General features: G+C 48.4%; 2 protein-coding genes across 2 annotated transcripts in view; one reads left to right on the top strand and one right to left on the bottom strand.

Annotated features, from left to right (window-relative positions):
• The window catches only part of npl (N-acetylneuraminate pyruvate lyase (dihydrodipicolinate synthase)), a 64,619-nt gene that overhangs the window by 4,588 nt on the left and 37,549 nt on the right, over window positions 1-22,482 (top strand). The gene's annotated exons all lie outside the window — the stretch shown is intronic.
• colgalt2b (collagen beta(1-O)galactosyltransferase 2b) lies at window positions 4,250-18,329 on the bottom strand. Its single transcript, XM_040184582.2, has 12 exons — window positions 17,922-18,329; window positions 10,146-10,256; window positions 9,946-10,063; window positions 9,726-9,860; window positions 9,422-9,626; window positions 8,910-9,029; window positions 8,542-8,615; window positions 8,141-8,247; window positions 7,700-7,832; window positions 7,443-7,570; window positions 6,947-7,153; window positions 4,250-4,987 (listed from the first exon to the last, which is right to left on the bottom strand). The coding sequence occupies exons 1-12, from the start codon at window positions 18,158-18,160 to the stop codon at window positions 4,714-4,716; spliced, it is 1,851 nt and encodes a 616-aa protein (XP_040040516.1). The 5' UTR covers window positions 18,161-18,329; the 3' UTR covers window positions 4,250-4,713.

The raw sequence follows: 22,482 nt of genomic DNA on the forward strand, positions 1-22,482 counted from the left end.
GTTGTGAATCCGATGAGCCACTTTATATTTAGAATGAAAATAAAACGTATTTATACACCTTTTAAAAGGCAAGACTTTTGAGTCTTTCTACTCTCTGGGTCAAGAGGAGGCCTTTGGGCTGAGGAAGTCTTTGGGCTCAGGAGGCCTTTGGGCTGAGGAGGCCTTCGGGCTGAGGAGGCCTTCGGGCTGAGGAGGTCTTCGGGCTGAGGAGGCCTTTGGGCTGAGGAGGTCTTCGGGCTGAGGAGGCCTTCGGGCTGACGAAATCTTTGGGCTGAGGAGGCCTTCGGGCTGAGGAGGCCTTTGGGCTGACGAAATCTTTGGGCTGAGGAGGCCTTCGGGCTGCGGAGGCCTTTGGGCTGAGGAGGTCTTCGGGCTGAGGAGGCCTTCGGGCTGAGGAAATCTTTGGGCTGAGGAGGCCATCGGGCTGAGGAGGTCTTCGGGCTGAGGAGGCCTTCGGGCTGAGGAAATCTTTGGGCTGAGGAGGCCTTCGGGCTGAGGAGGCCTTCGGGCTGAGGAGGTCTTTGGGCTGAGGAGGCCTTTGGGCTGAGGAGGCCTTTGGGCTGCGGCTCTGGGTGACTGTGTGCCGGGAGTGAAGGGGAGCATGGCATGCAGGAAGAGTCTTTTGGCTGTCTAGATGGACTCCCAGTGAACTGGCCTCCGCTCAGAGCCCCCCGCCCCAACTTCCTCCGTTTCCTCTCCCTGTCCCTGTTCTCCCTGTTGTTGAAAGCTCCTTTTCTAAAAAGACCCCCGATCACGTCACGCCGCTGCACTTTGCCCCCTTTAGGTTCTTCCTCTGATGCCTGACGTGTTGCCAAAGAGGTTTTCGCAGCGATAGATGTGAGTGATTGGACAAAGAAAATTAATTTTTCATTCACCGCAACTACAATATATATTTATTTTACCACTTTAACATGTTTTTTTGTTGTTGGGTCAAATTAAAGTTGAAGGGAAACACTTTTCTTGCTTTTCTTCTCTGCCTGTGTATGTTTGTGTGGCCGGTACCAGTTTACACAGCTGGGAAGACAAAGCTGTCTAAACTCTGACAACACACACACACACACACACACACACACAAACACATACTTTTATACACACTCGAGATCCCCTTAGTGTGGGTCAACACAAACAGAACCTCTAAAAACATCTCGGATGACACAATAGTAAATGGTGTATAACTGAGCAGGATCCTTTGTTGGTACATGAGATTGAAAAGAAAACACAGCTGTGGAGGACGTATCCTGAACCTTTCAAAATAAAATACGCCTCAGTCGTTGGAGATGTAATAGAACAAAATGATTGTAACTGCTTCTATACGGACTAAACGGATGACTGCAGTGGTGAAAAAAGCCCAATATCTGGTATAAGTAGAAGTGTATGGGATTATAAAATGGACACTAACACTTAATTAAGATAGAATAGTACCAGACTAAATGTACACAGCTGAAATCCAACAACAGAAGGTAAACAATGGCACAATGTTCCCAATTACACAAACAACATTTCTCACAAACTGAGGTGTTTCTTTTATTAGATTACGCACAACAACAGCTTGAGCTTCTCAGCTTTCACAACTCCACACTGCTCTCTGCTGGTTACCATAGAGACAGAAACACACACTATGGACTATTTATTTTTTTAATGCTCTAAAATGATTTTAATCACATCTGATTATTGTGTTGTTTGTTTAGGATCCCTTGGCTGCAGACACACACACACACACACACACACATTCACTCAGTGAGCAGAGCCCGAGCAGCTCTTGTTGTCACTGAGCAGTTACTCATTATCAGTGTGAGGAGAGATGCGTGTGGATTGATAATAAAAACGGGAGAAGCGCGATGCACTGTGAATGTTTCAAGAACAATGTTTGTTCTTCGCGGTTCCTTAATCTTCCCAAACACATTTACCCGCGTGCATGTGCATGTACGTGGGTAAATGTGTGTGTGTGTGTGTGTGTGTGTGTGTGTGTGTATGTGTGAGACCCCTCTCTGTCAAAAAGAACACGGCCTGACAGCAGCTCCGTTAGTCAGAGGCCTCGGCGCCACTGACTCACATCCCCCGCTTGAGCAACCTCGTCTCCTCGTTGCATAAGACATCATCAAGTCGTCGGCAACGCAGACGAATCACCGGCTGTTCCCTTTGATGACTCAGAGTTTGACATCCTCGATTTAGCATTTGCATACCGCACTAATAGGATCATCAGTAAAGATATGCAAATGCGACTGGAATCCAATTTTTTTAAAAACCCGATGTGGTCCAAATTGTCTCGCTCTATTTGCATCACACTGACTAAATGATTATACACGATGGGAGAGTTCTCACATGCACACACACACACACACACACACACACACACACACACACACACACACACACACACACATACATATGTATATATGCATATATGTTTGAATAAATGTTGCCCTTTTCTTGACTTTTATTGGGTCTTTATCTTTAAGACGCTCAAACCAAACAGGAGAACTCTTCAGTTGATCATCACTCACGTGACTGATTGCAGGCCGGTGGGGCTCTGTCTCCACCCACAGGTGGAGGGCTCGACAACGCAGGCTTCTTCATCACTGACTGTAACGTGGAAGTCTGTGCATTCATAACTTCTTATTTGGTTGTCAGTCTTTCTTTTACTACTTTCAGAGATCCTGTAGAACCATGTGCTGTTTGTATCTTGCGCTTGTGATTGAGCTCAGGTGTCACTACACGTGGGTTGTGACACTGCTGGATCTTAACAAGCAGGAAACATATCGTGCGTTCTCCAGGAAATAACGCGTCTGACTGTTTAACGTCTCGCCAGCAGAGTGCGCTTTTTCACCATCAAGTAAAACGGGCTCAACTTGACCACGTGTCATTTAGGGTCACAAACATCTGATGATGGTGATTCCCAGTTGCCGTCACCAATTATTTGTGAACCTTTTTTTCCACGGATGTACCTTTGGTGTCAGGTCATTTGAAACCTGAGCACTAATGTGATCGGATGGAGCCGATGCTTGTGGTTTGACTGACAGCAGGCGCGTCAGAATGTGTCAGATTCATTAAAGGCGTCTCCGTCTTCCAGGCTTATCTGCATGCAGGCCTGTGAATCGACCTTCCTGAAGGCAGAAGTGCAATGACATTCCTCTGCCATAATGAATGCAGACAGGATGTGCAGTTCCACAACAACGAGCTGAGGAAGAGTTATATAAGTGTCAATGTGTATTCAGGAAATCCTGTTTTTTTTAAGTGCACTGGCCTTCTCCTGAAAAAAAGGTTTCATATCCTTTTGGTATTACTAACATGCGAGCAAACTAAAAGCTGCATGTCGTTCCACTTGTGTCCTGCAGATGACAGCATAAACTCTTCTCTTCTGGCTCTGCCGTTTAAAAGGTCAAAGGTGTAGACGAGGAATCTTTTAAAGAACTACGTTCCTGGCTCGACAGTCGGGTGACGTCTGTTCGTGGTTCACTCTGATAGTAACTCCCAGCTATTCATTTTGAAATAGATCTCCTTTGTGCCTAGTAATCCTCTCATCCCCTGCCTCCGCCCATCATCTATAACCACCACCACCTGTACATCAGCTCCACACCCTCCACCTCCCTCTCTGTCAGATCCCACAGCAGACAGGAACTATGAAAGAGGAACAGTGGGAGCGAACACGCCCGCCGAGCGGCCTCAGCGTTTTAACCTGCAAGTTATTGGGAGCTTGCAGCCGCTTTCATGTTTTACGACTGTTTCGTGTAATGCCACAAGGCTTATTTTTCAGTTGAAGGAAGGAGAAGTGTTCCATTCTGGGAGATAATAGAAAGTTTCAGGAACGAGAGATGACGAGAGCAGCGTTTGTGTCCCAAACCCAAGTTGACATCTGTGTCAGATCCACGCTTCAGCCGGAGGAAGTGAAAACACAAACAATGCAGTTTTTTTGGTCCGGCCCGCGTCGAGCACGCAAATGATTCAGGTACCGCAAAGAGTCCCCACGCGTGTGTATTCTGAACGCCGGGGTCCGAAGAGGACACACCTACGGGTGACTAGCAGGACCAGCCCGCTGTGCAAGTGAGAGATGAGACAAACACTGACCCTAAAGACATCCTTTATTGTCCTGCTGCTTGGTAACACGGGGCTGCACTCCCCCGCATGTGTGAGTGTGTGTGACATCAACGGGGCAGTGGCACCCTTGGGTACGGTGTGTGTGTGTGTGTGTGTGTGTGTGTCCTTCCACGCAGCCTCAGTTCTGTAAACACACGTCAATGCACGGACTGAGGAGTTTTAAGACTTAAGCTTTCTTTATTTGTTTGCTGCCCATAAAAACAAACAAATTTTCGTTTTTTTTAAATAACAATAATTATCCTGAACAACGTTACCATTCATTTGTGGAAATTATTATTGTTTGCTTTCAAGTCTTTCAAATTGTCAGCAGTCTTGTGTGTTGCTGAAGTTTCTTTGCGGGCTGTGACCGTCTCCACATGCCCAGAGGACGGACATGGGGAATAAATAAAGCTTTTGTCAAAGGCCGGCTGGCTCTCTTCCCAGTTCCTCGTCTTCTTCCTCTCCTCAGTGTCCCTTCATCAGGCAGCAGAGTGGACTAACATCTTCACTCTGGCTTTATCCATGTGTGTGTGTATATATGTCAATTAATGTACAGAATGTCCTTTTGTGGTTCAAGTGTCTTTTCCCCAAGTACGAGTCTCTCTCTCTCTCCCCCTCGCTGTCTTCCTCCGAGTGTCATCAGAGTTCGTCCCGCGAGGCTCGAGCCGCCGGGGGCGGCGAGTCCCCGCCGACGCTGTTCTGTGCCACGGCGTGGATGCTGCCCTGCTGCGCCGTCTTTCGGGCCTGCTGGCGGTCCCAGTCCGTCGCCACGGCTTCGTCGTCCCAGATGGTGGAGGTCTCCGTGTCGCTGAAGTAGCCCGGCTCTCCGGTGTAGTGGGTGGGGTAGATGAGCAGCGGCTCCACCGAGAAGGCCTTCAGGTCCCGCGGCTGAAAGTGAGACATGAACTGGGTGCTGAGGAGGAGAGAGGAGGGAGGGTGGGGGGGGATTAGTGATGTAAAGGCGAAGAGTTTCCCCCAGGGTTACGGGTTAAATCGACGCACATCGGAAATCAGATAGCTAATGAAAAAAGCTCCATCAGCTTTTTCTACACTGACTGCGATTGGGAAGAAATTGCGTTAAAAACATTTAGAAATGTGACATCAGCTTTATACCAAAGTGAATAGAGAGGAAGAATGATTATGGCTGTTTTGGATTTAACTACACCAACTTGTATGTTAACTGGTGTCCACACTCAATGTCCCGGATTTGAATTTCCGTGCGGACGGCAGATTTACAGGATATCATAAAGGGGAACAGGATCCCCTCCTTTCTGCAGCGCAATTCAGTTATGACAAGAATGCGTTCCATCTCCGGCTGCACAATCACATGCTCCGTGTTCACAGCGGAGGAAGAGTTCAGTCTTCACTGCCGCCGGAGATAACGTATTTATAACAACATTGTTTCAATGGGGAGCTAATAATAATAATAATAATAATAATAATAATGAAACATCTAATCGGTATCCTCTTCGCGTCAACACAGTGTCAAAGTAAAAGCACAAAGCTCCTCTGTCAGCCTGCAGAGGGGCGTGTCAGCCCGGCGGGTCGCACCGTAGACGGAGGTCACCGTGCAGGTCAACTCCCCCCGCGAGGACACCTCCATTACGCTGCGCGCACACACCGTCCACGCAGTCAGGTCTTGTACGCCGGGTTTACCGTCTCGTATTCCTCTTCGCATTTTATTTTCCCAGCTACCTTTCTACATTTACGTCCATGTTTCCCATTTCTTCCCCTTTTGAGCAAACTCCCCTTCTCTCCCTGTTTGTCTAGTCATCTATACACTGCACAGTGGACACACATCTCCATGTATTTATATAGTAACACACACACACACACACACACACACCCGGTGTCCATCTCTACCCACCCCCACACTCAGGCCTGCATCAATAGGAATCCTGTCCCCTTCTGTAACCAACAGGAAGAGCCGCGCCGGCCTACATTCCTTTAAAGAGAGAGACGGAAGGGGGAGGAAAGGCGGGTGACACAGGGAGGGAGAAGGTGTGCAAAGAAAGCAAAGGTTTGTTGAGGGGAGAGAGGGAACGTTAAAAGAAACATTTAAAAAGAAGGAAAACAAATGAAGAACGAGGAGAGTTGAGACGGACGGCCGGTTTGAGGGACGAGAAGGTGAAGCGGAGACGAGGACGGAGGTGCAGCAGAGACACAGCAGGAGTCACCGAGCATGGAAAGAAAGATGAAAGCAGGCATTGTGTGTTTGCTCCGCAGAGCCCCGTACCCACTGAACCACAGGAACAATCCCTGCCCTGTGTGTGAAGAAGGAGAAGGAGAAGGAGAAGGAGAAGGAGAAGAAGAAGAAGAAGAAGAAGAAGAAGAAGAAGAAGAAGAAGAAGAAGAAGAAGAAGAAGAAGAAGAAGAAGAAGAAGAAGAAGAAGAAGAAGAAGAAGAAGAAGAAGAAGAAGAAGAAGAAGAAGAAGAAGAAGAAGAAGAAGAAGAAGAAGAAGAAGAAGAAGAAGAAGAAGAAGAAGAAGAAGAAGAAGAAGAAGAAGAAGAAGAAGAAGAAGAAGAAGAAGAAGAAGAAGAAGAAGGTGCTGAAAAGACACAGGATCAGAACTTGGGAGTGGGCCTTGATGGGGGTTGTGGTTTACCACACGAGTACAAACACTACACCACTGTGTAAAACATTCGTGTCTGTGTATTGATAACTACGGCACCGCGGGTCCCGCGCTGGTTTACTGCCTGATGCGTTTGCATCTTCATGTGGATTACCTGACGTAGGGAGCACCTACCGTCATCTATGTGGCCCTCAGCAAATACTTCACAAACCAGAACGCTAAAAAAGTACATGTTACTTGTCCACGTTATTCCTGCTGCTGCCATTTAAAAACACCGAAAGAAGGCAGCGCGGACTGACTTTGGGTGTTTGTTGAACATGATGGGGAGGAACTCGTCGACGGGCAGCATCCTCGATAAGGGTTTGGCAGCCAGCAGCTTCCTGGCTCCCTGCTGCGACAGCGCGTAGCCGAGCGTCCAGTAGGAGTAGTCGGCCTTCACCAGGTTGTTGACGCCGTCCACGGACTGTTCCGGCTGCTGCACCTGCATGCGCTTACGCCCCACGTAGCTGGAGACAGAACGGACGGGATTCAGACTAGAATGCACCAGCCGATCAAGCCTGTTATCAGATCCTGCACAAATGCTCCTGCTTTACGACCACTCGCCGCACCGAACTTGCTATTAGCATAAAAATTCTTGAGCCACGGCGCAAAATAGTGTTTTTGTGTGATCACAGTGGAGGCCAAGTAGATGTTTGTGTGATATGTAATGATATTTCCCACAGGCGGTCCGTAGATATTAGAGAAAGCCTGAAAGTGTGACCGCGGTGGGGAGAAAAGGGGTGTGTGTTTCCTCACATCAGGTCCCAGTCCAGCTGGGTTTTGTCTATGTCATCAATAATGGCCTGCAGGCGGCGTTTGAACCTGGGTTCAAACCGCACGTCGTCCTCTAAAAGGAGAACCCTCTCGAGGCCGCGCTCCAACACCTGAAGATCAGAAAACACGATCGAATGAAAGAATGGCCGCTGACGTTTGGCCTGCTGTCCAGATTGTCCCTTTTTGATATTTATCTTATCTTTAATACGCATTGCAAACTCAAAGGCCTGGTTTCTCACCTGCTTCCATATGGAGTAATGGCTGAGGAAGCAGCCGATCTCCCCTCTGGTCAGCACTCGGCCCGAGTAAGGGTCCTTGTAGCCCGGCAACATCTCTATCCCTAAAGCCTGGAGCTGGGATGAATTGAGGGCTCTGAGGGGGATGGAGAAAGGAAATGCAGGAGCAGTAGTGGGAAAAGAACTACGTTAGTATTTAGTCGGACGAGCGGCGGCTGGAAGAAGGATTAGGACATTCTCAAACGTTGGATTAAAATAAGCGCCCAGGCGAGAAAGCAAGTAGCTGCTTTTGCCACAAACAGCGAAGCTCTGTTCAGGCAGGTCGTGTGGAAGTCGGAGCGGAGCCGTCATCTTATCGGACCCCCGGGGAGCCCAGCTATTTATACAAGTTATTAAAGGCTGCGTGTTTGATTCATCGTGCACATGCAGGCCGGTGTGACTTACTTTCCGTCCACCGCCTCCGTCAGCGTGGGGTGGAGACCCAGTGAAGACATCGTCTTCAGCATCCTGGTTCTTCTGTCCAGGCGCCGCTTCAGGTTAATCAGGAAAATCTAGACATCGTGCCGGAGTCATTGAAGAGAAAACGTTCTAGTTAGCTTTGAAAACCTCCGTTTTGGGAGTGCGTTCCTAAATGGCACAGTTTCTCTTTGGACCGGGACAACCTAACTTCGGGGTCAGAGGGGGAACGCGGCGAGAGAAGAAGGCAAAGAGAGAACAAGGACTTCATGACACGACGAGATGCTGCAAAAACAGGAAGTGGGAGTTGCTCATTTGCAGCACACACACACACACACACGCGCAGAGACGGAAGCTGAAGAGTCCTCCTGGCCGAGCTCATGACTCACCGCGTCGAAGCCCATGGTGCTCTGCGGCGATGGCGGGGAGTACAGGTGCTCGGAGGGCTCGATGTCGTGGTCAACTGTCGACGGCGGCGAGGAGGGAGGAGAAAGGTTAACTGCTGCCGCCGGATCCTGGCGGCCCATTTAATTTGCTTTATTTGAAATCGGAGCCGTGTGAAAGGCCAAGAGGGGGAGAATAAACAGAGAGGAGGAGGAGGAGAGAGAGACGGGTTGAGGGGTGACAGGATGTTATCACGGCGGGTTACAGAGGTCAAGAAGGAGAAGAAACAAACCCGAGAGGGGAGGTAAACAGGGCGTGATGGAGAGTACAGACACTACTCCTAGAAGCTGTGTGTGTGTGTGTGTGTACTCACTTAAAGCCTCTGTGATGGTGTGTATGAAACTCTCGCTTTCTTCTTCCACACTCTGCTGTGCTTTGAGAGGAACAGGCAGGAGGCCGTAATGTTCCCTGTTGCACACGTACATCTGCACACCTGGACCCCGCAAACCAGACCTCAGTTTTACTGAAATGTATTTATATAATATACTTATGTAGTCACAGTTTGACATTAGCCGCCATGATGATCGGTCATCAGCCGAGCAGGAATCGAGAAATTCTGAATACTAATTTGCTCTGTATTTAAATGCACTGCTATGCATTGTTTGTATTTGTTTGTGTGAAGGCTTTAATGTATTTGCTTCTCGGTTAGCTGGGGAATGGCACACCCTCAAGCCCTCAGTCCACCTGCAGGACAAAACCCAGTTTGCGATAGACTGTGACCTCAGTATTTCATCAGCAAACAGTCCTCAAAGGACGGCGGCCGCGTCGCGTCCCCGCTACAAATGTGGTGGTCGGCTGCGATTTTCCGGAGTTCTCAAAACGCACCCGCTTGACGAGCCGAGAAGGCAAACACCATGATGTCGTCGAATGCCCAGCTGTAGTCCGGGTGAGGAGGGTAGAAGGCCAGGTCCCTGCTGGCGGCGCGCCGCAGGTCTATCAGGAAGGTGCTGTGCACCATGGGGACGGCGTAACAGCCCAGGCGCTTCCACTCCCGGATGGGCTGGTAGTCCGGGGTCCGCTTGTAGTAGCCCTGACGGAGAGGAGGCAGACGATGAGCGCCGAGGGGGGAGGGAGGGGGGTGGACGAATCCGGTCGGCCGGGCTGGGGTGAGTTAAAGCGTGAAGCGTACCTGTGGGGTGACGCCGCACCAGTAGTTGGAGTACAGCGAGCGAGACTCCAACATCGGAGCGGCCAAGGTCAGGTTTTCGGCCATGAGCAGGTTCAGCACGCGGGGGTTGGTCAACAGGTTGTCACTGTCCACGAACTAAAGAGGGGAGAGGGCCTTCAGTGTGGCAGTCACGGCGTATGAAGAAGCCCAATATGAAACAAAATGGTCTGAAAAGTCCTACCAGTATGTAGTCGGCCCATCGCTCGCGGGCAGCCTTCAGCGCCGCCTGTCTCAGCTTCAACACATGGTTGAACCTGGAAGGGGGCCAGTGCTTCGGCCCCCACTCATCCGTGTAGGACCTGACACAAAAGATAGAGGGCGGTTCACTAAAAGACGAAGGGTTGATCCCCTGGAGTGATTCCTGAGGAAACCGTGACTCACTTGGGCTCCTCCATGGGTCTCCACTCCACGTAGTGGTACACGCTCTGGGCTCTCTTCAGCCACTCCCTCAGCATAGCGGTGGTGTTGTCCACGTTGTGGTCCGTCGCTGCCCTGAAACGCAGAGGGGAGACAACGCGGGGCGTCACGCCAGCGGGAGAACACCCTCCGGAAACCCACGAGGCGAGAAGCCGCGTCAAAGACGGGGTTCAGATGGCGTTCAAGACGTCGGAGCTTCCACGTTCATCCTTAATTACTCTCTCTGATGTCACAACAGGCGGCCTCGCTTCCTAATTGGCTGCCCAGCCGGAGTGTGAGGAGTCACGGTTCCGACAGACGTAAATAAAAAGGCGGATATGCCAAGCAAGCGTTGCATTAAATAGAAGCTGACATTTTATTTCATCTGAATGTGAATATTAATGCACAGGAGACCAGTACGGAAGCAAATGATGTCAGTGAAAATGTTGCCGCTGCTGCTTGTTTGTCCTTCGTGTGGTTTTGGCGCACACACGCTCACACACACACACACACACACACACACACACACACACACACACACACGCGCTTAATGAGGTGGAGTTTTCCACTGCTTTCTGTAATATTCCTCGCTGTCCTGCATCCAAAATCACACCCGAGTTTAGACTGGCTGGACAGAGATAGAAACACACCGACTCGTACTTTCAGTGTCCACACTTAATATTTACCCACAATTTGCTATTCAGAAACAGATGTTTTTACCAGAACGAAAACATCGAGCACACACGCACACATGGAAAGGGAATCACACAAGGACATGCACGGTCCTGCATCGTACGCATGGGTTAGTCAGAGGAGGAGCAGTGCCCTCTCGGGTTCGGGAATTTAAAAAATCTTTAGTCCGACATCCTCACACATAACCAGCAGCTGTGGAGGGGCGGTGAGCCTGCAGGAGACGCGGCGGTAAATAATCTTAGCATGTGTGTATGTGCGAGTGTGTGTTTATGCGTGTCTGCACTTGCCGACGTGTGACAAAAACATAACGATGTTCATTCGTACATCCTGGGAATGTCGGTTTTGCAGCAGTGCAAATGGTCATTTATCTGCTCAAGTGGCCGTTTCACCATTTTAAATATACATGTTTGAGTCTACAAGCACATGCATGTGTGCAGTCCTTCTCTGCGCTTGTTGTACGAGCCTGAGCTAGAAACGCACTGAAGCAGGTAATGAGTACGTGTGCACACACATTGGAACATGTATACATGTATTTTGAACCGCCAAACTGCACATAGCTGGGGTAAATAAATGCGCTCCACCATCCTCCAATGACAGGGGAGAAAGAACAACACAGAATTCATCATAACCCTATTTAAAATGAATCATCAGACATTGAAATGCTAATGATGAATCTGAATGAATATGAAAACGTGAGAAGCACATTCATGAGCTGTTCCTGTGTCCTGGAACTGAAGGTCGACAAATTAAAACTGTATCTCAATTCAACGATTATTTCCATAAAGAAGCTCATTTTGCCAATAAAAGGGAAGTATTAGATTATCGTGCCAACATGTAAATACACAAATCTGTCTATTGAGGACGATGTGTAATGTGTTGGTTCCTTCCACTGCCCTCAGCATAACGATACAACAATGATGGCCCCCTCCTCAGCCCGCCATACCTCAGCATCTCGCTCTCTTTCTTCCCGCTGCCTGTTTTGAAGTTCACAGTTAATTGCAGCCCCATTAATCCGCTGCCTGCGGCGTTTGAGGTTTGGCGCCCTCTCCCCTTTTCTGTCTTTACGATCAACATCTGGACACCACATTTCCCCCCCAAAATCTCACCTACAAGACCCGCCAGTCCCCCTCTCCCTCCCCCTCTCTCTCTCTCACTCTCTCGTTTCTTCAACAGCATTCATTCTGCCCTGGTTAGGGAATCTCAGCACACCCGACCCTCCAAATATTACACATGTCCTTTAATCAGTGGAGCAGCAGACAAGTCACGTCTCTAGTTCAAACAATCCCTCACTAAGCTTCCGATGCTAAAGCCAGTTTGTTCACTGCAGCCCTCCTCCACCAGAAGGAACAGACGTGTTGGTCACGTCTCCATCACCTGCAGTAACGTGAACAACAACCCCCTTTGTCTCTCTCTCACACGTATTTTAGGTTTATCTAGTGCAGGAGTGTGTCGGGTATCAGGGAAAGTGTCCCCGGAGGAGAAGGCTGACATCTGGCCTCAGACACAGAGGCTCCTCTCAGAGACCGGCCCTTTCAGCTAAACACCGGTTTCAACTGATCCAGCGGGTCCGTGTCAGCTGACTGCTGATTAAATAAACAATCTAATACCGCTGCCAATAATGACCGGGTGCCGCGTGTAATTAAGAAGCAAGAAAGCCTCTTTCAGACCAGATCGTAGATGCCTTTCAAACATAATAACCATGCCCCTGTGTGTGTGTGTGTGTGTGTGTGTCTCAGGCTGACGTGGCTGCAGGCTTCTCGATGACCTTGCAGGGCACTGAAGAAAGAGGAGGGGTTGGTTGGCCCTTGGTTGGCGGGGGGGAGGAGATGGAGGTGAAAGAGAAATTCCTCATGACTCTCAGGGTCAACAAAAGTAGCCGGGACCGGTGGGCTCGCACTGAAGTGTAATATTCAAGAGGTGGAAAACACATTTATCGCGGTTGAATGTCAAGGGCAGCCAGTGTTCCCTGGTCTCAGGGGACGGGACGAGAGGAGCCTGCAGTACCAGACGCATGGCTCTCATGGTATAGCACCATACACTGACGCAATGCGGTCATATGGGATGGCACGGATATTTGTTTTAATAATTTCCCTGCAGATCGGCACCATTTTTGCAAACTCTCTGGTTAGAAACTCTGACTTCCATCCACTCAATCCTAAATATCGGTTCCGATACACCTCAAGCCCATGTCGATAATGGGTATTGGGTTTGGGTTTAATACAAAAACACACAAGCAAACCATTTATGCTTTAACACTGGTTGTGTAAGAGGACAAGAAGAGAAGACTCGAAGGAAAAACAGATGGAAGAGGGTTTGGAGGACCTGAAAGTTGTTGGGAAAGGGGGAGGAAATGAGTGAGGGGGGTTTGAGCACAGTGGTAAGCAGTGAAATTGATGACAGATGGATGATGCTTTACAATGACAGATGGGTGATGCTAAAATTATCTTTCCTCTTTGAAAACATGGGCCCCCGGTCTTTCTCATTCTCTTCTTTCCCTCGCTGATGAACAGTGAGTTTCATCCTCATCCGGGCCTCTCCCTCCCCAGGTGAGGCTTATCATACCAAGATGCCAGTCTGTGTCCCGGTTTTGCACATTCTATTATCGCTGTGCTGCCAAGCCCTTGACAACACAGAGGTGGAAGTGAGCCACATCGGGCATCTGAGCAAGAATTCAGTCTTTAGCAGGTAAAATATATTTTGACTCCAAGGGGCGAGAAAGAGAATGACATTTTTAAAAAAGGCTCAGGGATTAGAGTTTTCTGAGACTTTAAATCATGAGCCGGGTGCACAGGAAAAAAGTGTTCCCATGAATACCTTCTTGCCACAGGGCCGAGGGGACCGGTGCGGGCTGTTGGCAGCCACGACGTCCCTCGGCTCTACGGAGTTGGCTGGTTGAGGCTCGGCGAAAGGCTGGCAAAGATTACACTCTGAAGTCACAGAGTTTGGCAAATGGACCACTTTAGTTATTCCTACCATTAACACCATTATTGGGTGTATTTATTTAGACCGATGGCCTGCAGCTTTTGCACAAATGACGACTCAGTGCATCTCAGGTAACACTGAAGGCCCGTTTCAAAGTGACGTCGCCAACCGCGTGATGAGCTTCACCGAGCAGGAGACATCAGCGGCCATTCTGAGTCGGTCACACATTTTGTGCCAAATAGAAGACCAGAAGACCAAATATCTATTAACCACTGCTGACAGCAGTCCCCAACTAATGCACTGCTTCCTCCTGCTTCAGTAACTGTTGCTGAGAGCTGTTTTAGGAAACCATACTTACGTACTTTGTAAGCAGAAACAAATGGGTTTGAAGCAGAAGGGAAGTATTTTAGTGATTATAGAGTTGTCCTCATCTAAAGGACTTCTCAGTAAACTAATCTATTAGATTACATTATGTAAAACTGAGTTTCTCCGCAAAGAAAATGACACAAAAGCACCGTTAAAAGTATTGTATTAGCCCGACGTATGTTGGTAATTTTGAAAATGAAGGAAGATTTAAGTCAACTAAGACAAAAAAAAACAATTAGTAGCCTGAACTGAGAGGAGGGACGTCCTCAGTAAAATAGACCAGAATTTAAACTTTATTTGTTCTGTGTTTCAATGTAATAATTGACTTTGAAAAAATGAAATAATAATTTGGGCATGTTTACTTTTAATGCTGACTGAAGAGACACAAACAATTTTCCATGTGGCTGCGACATATTGTAGAAGTCTCACAGCAGCTGTGCTTTGACCACATCTGAGACTCAAGTTTAACTGGTCGTGTCAGTTAATGTGCCGATGGCTTTGATGTCAAATGTTCTGTAACGTGTTTCCGGATATTTGCGGCTTTATAAGTTCGTACATGGTGTTTACAGCGTCGGGGAAACTAAAAAAAGAGAAGTAGCTAGAGCAAGAACGTCCTTCTGCTCCAGTGGAGCTTTTGTTATTGCCAGCTGCTGATCTGGAAAAAGAAAATCTGGTGATTCTGTCAAAATACCTGCGCAGATGTTGAAAGACCCTCTCAGTTTCCCACGGATTGGAGGCGACTGCCAAAAGCTGATGCCGATTGGGAGTTCAGAGATCCTCCACATACAGAGTCTCTGGCCTCGCCGACGGCTTTAAGGCGTAATTCGGGAAAGTGAGTGGAAATCGGGGGCCGAGCCAAAGGAACGCGCCGAGCAGGAACGCACAACCGCAACGTGTGTTGTAGCATTTAAAACACACACAGCCACGTGGGAAAAGTAACATGCACGCTTGCGCATTTACCAGAACCATGACGTTAGTTAAAGCGTGATTCTTTCCACTTTTGATCACTTCTGATTCAGAAGGAGTGAGAATAAGCAGCTATACGGTGAAATAGCTCAGTATATAAACACAGAAACACAAAGACAGGCACACCTGGAGCACCTTGTGCATGCTCAAGCTTGCCGTGCATATTTATGTTTATAAGCCGATAACTTCTTTGAAAGGGCCTGTATGTCCACAGCAACTCTGTTGCACCCGGATTGCAGCCGTCGTTCTCTGAAGACGATTCAGCTGACAGCATCTACTGAAGGCTTTTACATCCTGTGAATTCCACAAGAGAGAGAAGAGTCCTCGTGGTCGAGCTACTGTGCTAATGTGGATTAGCCGACCCTGCTAAATGCCCTGTGGGTAATGTTCCCGACATTGTTGACCACCTCCCGTCGGCCCGGCCCCACCTCTTCCTCTAATGCCCTGCATTCTTTCACTCTTTAACAGCGGCACGCAACCTGCAACCACATGCAGAGGGAAGACTTGTGAAGGCCTATTTCACTGACCAAACAACTGGCAGCATGAGTCCGGGTGGGTGGGGGGGTCATGACCACGGGCAGTGTGTGCATATTATCATGTGAGCAGGCCCGAATGCAAAGCTCTGGTCCTCCGAACAGCCCTCAGACCGACTAAAGCCTGTCTAAGTATTTGGAAACGAGCTGAATTTTGTCTTTCAACACAGATTCTCTTTACAGCTGCAGGTAACTTCGGCCGTGAAGTCAACTATGTTTTCTTGTTTTTCTTATTGCAAATCCTGTATGTGAACAACAATAACAGACGGCTGTGAAGCTACAATATGATTAAAATAAGTCTATAAAACTCATGATAGAACTGTAATGCAAATACTAGCCTTTCTACAAGCAAGACACAATAGAACTATAGAAATATCAACTTCTGGGCGCCGCCGTAATGGGAACTACATTTTCTCAAAACCGGAAAGGGAACGTTTACTGCAGAATGCTCCGTTTACCCTCAGAAACCTTTGGTACTTTTAACTGTGTCGCAGACAAACATTTCCACGGCCCTGTGGGAGCCAAATGGTGAAAGAGGGAGCTGGTGTCCCTCTGCTGCTCCACTATTGCTCCACGAAGTGTCTTTCCTCTTTGATCACCACCCCGATTATTATGTTTAATCATCTACATCCTTCTTCACTACTCCACCTTGCCCTGTCTCCCTTGGATTGCATGTTTGAGAGGAGCAGCGGTGGAGGAATAACAGCAAGCGTCTGTCCTGCTCAGGCCTGAAGCTCCGGAGAGGAACATTGTGTCCCCTCGCATTAGTTTCAGCAGAAGTTCCTCTACGTCTGTCTGTCTGTCCGCCGTCTCCTTCCGCACACGACGCCCTTGAATGCAAAGCTCTTGGCTGCAGTCCAGCTGGAGACCCTCGTCCCACATGGTGCCCCTCGCTCTATTTCCCCCCGAGCCACTGAAGCGTCCAGAGAGGACAGGAATGTTAAAAGTGAAAAGTCCCTGTGTTTGGCGTCCTTCCTTTCCTACTTTTCTCTCGCACTGTCGTCCTGATGTCACACTGCACTCCAACACCCTGTGCGTGAGAGTTGAATTACATTTGGGCATTTATTGGGTGGTTTGGCTCCCACGCTGACCAGCAACGATGATGACAAAAAGACACAAAGAGGCGCAGGGCTAGTGTGGAGTACTTTTCCTAACGAGTTTAGCCACAACTTCATTATTATCACCCACATGCTTGGATTTATTTGCCTCAAATACACAGAGTGATTCCTTTGCACTGGCTGCATGGCGGAGAGATGCAGCTCATATCTGATGGGTCTCTTCCTCTCACAGAGCCACACCAGCTCGGTCACTCAGCAGCAGAGGGAAGGGCCCCTTTCCCCTCTTCTTCTGTATTGAGTTTCTCAAGCGAAGTTAGCGAACAGCTATGTGTGTGTTTTGGTGAGGGTCTCTAGTCTAGACAGTCGCTCTCTGCAAAGAAGGGCGAGGTATTCGGTAGAGGAAAACGCAGCACAAGAATGCCAGTGTAACAGGGTGGCAGGGGGGTAGATGAGGGGGTGTGGGTGGGGGGGGGGGTGGGGGGGTGCACCCAGCATCAAGTCTGCACTTTGATGATAACATTGACTGCCTCCATTCGAAATCCCTCGGAATCAGTTATGTTTCCTATCAGACCGGCCTGCATAGCATACTGTCTACGCATGACTTCCAAAAGTTCTCTCTCTCACACACACACACACACACACACACACAATCCTGCTGTCAGACCAACTCAATGTCTCTTTCATCTCACCTGCAGGGTCCCTCTTTGTTAACTGTATATTATCTCAGTCTGCTCGTATGGGACCAAACAAGACTACAGGACCCTACCTGCCTACCTGCCTACCCCCTCCCAACACAGATCCATATCTGGCAGCCGTGCTGTTTTAAAGCTCTGGGTTCCGCTGAATCAGGCAAAGGGGGAAGAGGGAGGGGGGGGTGATTAAGGGTTAAGCCTAACCCAACATGCACAGCAGCCTTTTCATCTTCTCACACAGCGTGCAATTTGGATGCTGGCAGACACGCGAGTTTGAGAGCATCGTAAAACGCAGCAACAGGGGGGGGGGGGGGGGGTGTCGTTTGTTGTTAGAATTAACTCGGACGCACGCTGCTGGCCATGCAGAACGCAGAACGCGGCCCTCTGCGACCAAAGCCCGTCTCGGAAGTTGCACATTTGAAACTTTGGAAGTAGACGATGGATATGACAGAAATCTTTGCAAAGCATTAACACCAGAAAGAGCGATCCCCGTCCCGCAGCCAGCCGCGTGCCGCAGCCCGGGTCTCTCACCAGATCGCTATGCGCTCCTTCGGGTACTCCAGCCGCTCGATGCAGCCCAGGTGATGCGGCAGGCTGTGCGCCGCGTTGCGAGCCACGATGGCGATCATGACCTTTGGCTTCAGCAGCGAGGACTCGGGCTTGAGCTGCTCCTCCACCAGCGTCGCCAGCTCAACAGACGCGCCGCCGCGCACCGCCGCGGCCAGCAGCGCGCACAGCGCGGCGACTCCCACGGCCCCGACCGCGCGCATCTTCGCTTCCAGGTGGCGCGGGAGGAGGGGGGTGGGGGGGGGTGGGGGATCCGTCGGAGTGTCGCCCGACCTGGGACCTGGAGTCGCGGAAAAGGTTGAGCGAGAGTGAGAGAGGGGTGAGGCGAGCGAGGGGGGAGTGGGTGGTGGAGGAGGAGGATTGGCGGTATAGAGGGTGGAGGGGGTTGAACCCTCCCACAACCCGCACACATGGCTGCCGCTGCTGCGGGTCTGGGGACTCTTCCCACTTTTGGTGGAAAAATAGTGCAGAATAGTGAGATAATAATTTTAAAAAAATGTCTCACAAGCGCACGAACCACTAATTATTCAGACACTGAGCGTCCTCCAGTCAGTGCTTTCATTCAACATGTGTCAACATGAAGAACATCGTGTTCCCCCCCTTTATTTCCATACTTGCTGTTCTTTTCCACCAACATTCTGACGGACTGCTGCACCTTTTAACCTGTTATTGTAAAAGTTTAGAAATTGTAACTGCAAAGTACACAATTATTTTACTTTAAGTGTATAAAGTGTTGGAAGTTTACACTTTTCACATTCCTTAAATACGGTAATGTGTTTTTTTTTTAATCAACAAAAAATCCCAATATGGAGAAATACTGTAAATTGCAAGTAAACAAGATAGTTGAGATAATTCAATGAGGAAGTTACAAATGAAGATAAGGGTAATGCTGGGGGGCAGGAGGCTGTAATTCCTGTGAATGTGTATTTACTCATTCTGAAAAAAGTTTTTTTGATGGGACATAAAACCACCCAATGAAATCATAGCAGCAAAACCAAACATTGAAGTAGTGCATATCCAAAATAACACGACTCCCCGTCACAAACATTTCAAGCTTCCCAAACTTCCCACAGAAAAACTGAAGTTTGCTGTGAATTTGTTGTATAAAAGCCATCCACTAATATACCCCTGTAAAGGTTGGCGTCCACGCTCCCGATGCTGTCATAATATTATTCGGCGTGTTCTTATATGATTACAGTCGTAACCTTATTTAAATTGTAGTGCATTCACAGCAGACAGGCGTCTGTTTATTTAAGCCATGGGATCTCTGCCACTTGGTAATATTTTCCCCCGTCCTGTGAGGTAATGAGAGTACTTTGCCGAGCCCTCTGCTGTTGGACGCTCTTGTGGATGAAGGACAGACAGAGAGACAGAGAAAGGACTGCTTCAAACCTGTCGGGGTATTCCATTAGCCCCCTCTAGTGCTTTCCCAAAGACGGTTAAGATCTGTAACGTGGATGGTGCCGTTACAAAGTCATAAAACACCAAAAGAAAATCAGAAAAAATGAAATATCTGTGATGTAATTTCTGCTAAACTTTTTATTCCAAAGTCTTTTCAATTCCAGCTGTTTTAAACAAAAGTCAGAGGTCAGGGACATAGAAGTGAGCCATATATGTTTAGCTCTCAAGTGCATTAAACAAAATGCCAAAGCCAAAAATGTACCTTCTCTCTCTACTCAGTTCTGGAAAAACAAAAGAAACGGGCCCACCCTTTGGCCCAGTGTCTGGCTTCAACGCGAGGGCTCCCCACACTACATTTTCATCATTCACCCGCTCTGTCACAGCATTGTGCTGCTTTGTAATTGTGGTCGCGTACTTGACGTGCAGCCATGTTTCCGTCTGTGACTGAACTACGGATGACGGACAGAGCCGAGCCGTGTCATTCTTTTATGGCTATGTTTGGGATAAATGTACGTTTTAAAGGCTTTTGGTTTGTTCAAGCTGTGGCTGCAGGGAGAGCGTGGCTCCAAATAGCTGGGTAAATCCTCCACGACCCGGTTCAATAAATAGAACGCTGTGCCATACAGAAAACTGCGGGAGAAATACGTACCGCACGTTGTGCTTTCTCTTATTTTCTGTAAAAGTATAGACGTGTGATTGCGGCACCGCCTCACGTGGTGAATTTTAAAGAAAATCGAATGGTTCTTTAAGGGCCTGAGGGGAAGTCAGCGTTTCTGCCATTGCCCCCCCCCTGCTACGAGAGCATTGGGAACCTGGAACCGATCTCATCAGGTGAAAATAAACACAAACCAGAGGCAATGACCTGGGGGCTCATACTGGTGCGCTTTGCTGTCCGGGGAAAGAGGGAACCAGCAGATGGTGCTCTTGTTTCATCCTTGAGATTCTCTTTCTTGCTTTCTTTCTTTCTTACATGCATGTTGACTTGTTGTCCAAACGGTGCTAGAGATACAACATGAACACATATCCTGGTCAGGCGTTGGGGACTATTATCTGCTGCAAAGCCACGGCCTCCTCCGTGGGCTCCGGTCACCAAGGAGGCTGAACGCCTGCACAGGTTCATTTGAATTGGTCGGACTGCCGTGTAATAAAATACCAGTGGGGCATTAAAGCATGCAGGCTCCGTCCATGTCCGTACTCTGCCGGTCACTTAAGTGAAGCAGGATATTCAAACAATTTCCAATGTTGTCAAATTGATGGATCCAGCCAGACGGTTGCATCAATGTTCATGGATACAATACGGTGTTGACACAAAACAATTAGCTTCCTGGGATTTAAGTAGGTCACTTCTTGTGGATGTGTGGCATGAATGCAAATGCATCCATTTATCTTTTCCCAAAGCCTCGGCCTCCCTCTTCATGTTCTTTGCCAAGGTAATCCAGAGTATGGATCTGCATGGAGGGGCTTTACACACAAATGGATGGCGAGCAGAAAGACAGGAATGTGGTTAGTGGACGGTTGATGGATGGGAAATGTCGTCTTCTCCACGGTGAGAACAAAAAGGCCACCAGGCTGGACGCCGACAGATTTCTAAACATGCTTACAGCTAGAAGAGGTAGATTACTCCGAAGAGGCAGTAGGCAGCGAGGACCTGCTGGAGAGAGTTAGGACACGGAGCGAAGGCCTGCTGGGCCTTACACTACATTACTGGTCATTTAGCACATCAGCTTTTATCCAAAGTGACTTACAATTAGGTGTTAGGCGTCTTGCTCAGGGACACTTAGACATGGAGCAGCTGGGGCTCGAACCGCCAACTTTGCGGTTCCCGGCGCACCCGCTCTACTCCAGGCAGGGACCCGTCCACCCATTGTCCTTTAAGGGGACCCATGCTCTCTACATGGGAAACGTTTGCATGTAAACACACAGTCACACGTAGGGACAGGCACAGTCATCGTGTCCAAACCTGCCAAGGACAAACAAACAGTTTGGATTCATAAAAATAAAATTTCCCCAAAACTGTTTAACATTAAATAACGAATATTTTTGTCCATTCAACTTTGCACATTTGCGCACTTCACATTTGTGTGTGAAGGTTTACCTCGGTCTTTATTGTGGTCATAACAAAAAGGAATACACCATAAGAAACCTTTAACAAAATGTAAGATATGGGTGTATGTGTGTAAACATAACACAACGAAAAGCACTTACCTGAAAGTCAAAGCAAAGCACGAGAGAGAGAGAGAGAGAGAGAGAGAGAGAGAGAGAGAGAGGGGGGGGAGAGGGAGGGAGGGAGGGAGACTAGGATCACCAGGTGCTCCCCGTTGCCCCTAACGATCCTCTTCCACCAGGTATCCAGAAAATGTGGCTTAAGACTGGATGGATTAAAAAACTACAGAAACCTTCTCCTCGCTACTCATCAGCCTAAAGTCACTTCACCTGTTCCCTCACCTGCCTCTGATCAGTAATCAAGCCACGATGCAGACTCCCCTCATCTTTTTTTATGAAATCTTTCGACGCTACATATTTTGACTCTTACATTTTTTTTTTACCTAATATTTTTTTCTGACATATTTACACCACAATATATTTTGACTTTTTTCTCAAACACTTTTAAACATATATTTTTGACTATAGACTTTCTGGAGAAAATGTGTCCAAACCTTTCACTGCTACTTGTTTTTCCGTGACATTTTTAGACCACCTAATGTTTTTACCTTCTTTTTACCTGGCCTATTTTTGCAATATTTATGGTCGCAGAAATACACGGAAGCATGAAGCCAGAGTTTGGCGAGTACACTCGACATGCGTGTGCCAGGGCCTGATCGATGCTGCTTTATTTGGGTTTGTTACACATGCATAAGACATAAATGATAACCTAAAACAATGGGGAGTAATCCTCCTAAAAGGTCACACGTTTGGCTTCCATCATTAGACCCTTCATCCCTCTTCTCCTCTGAAATGCTTTGAAGGGAGCCACTGGATGCAAGCTGCATAAGAGATGCTACCTGAAAGGCCCAAGCTGTGATTCAAATATAAACGTGAGGACTATCCTAGCAACTAAATTCAAAACAGGCCAAACTGCTCTCCCTTCCAGATTGATTAGCAATACATGAATTAATGTGAGGCA

The sequence above is a fragment of the Gasterosteus aculeatus genome, chromosome 8, assembly GCF_964276395.1.
Source record: "Gasterosteus aculeatus chromosome 8, fGasAcu3.hap1.1, whole genome shotgun sequence".
Classification (NCBI taxonomy): domain Eukaryota; kingdom Metazoa; phylum Chordata; class Actinopteri; order Perciformes; family Gasterosteidae; genus Gasterosteus; species Gasterosteus aculeatus.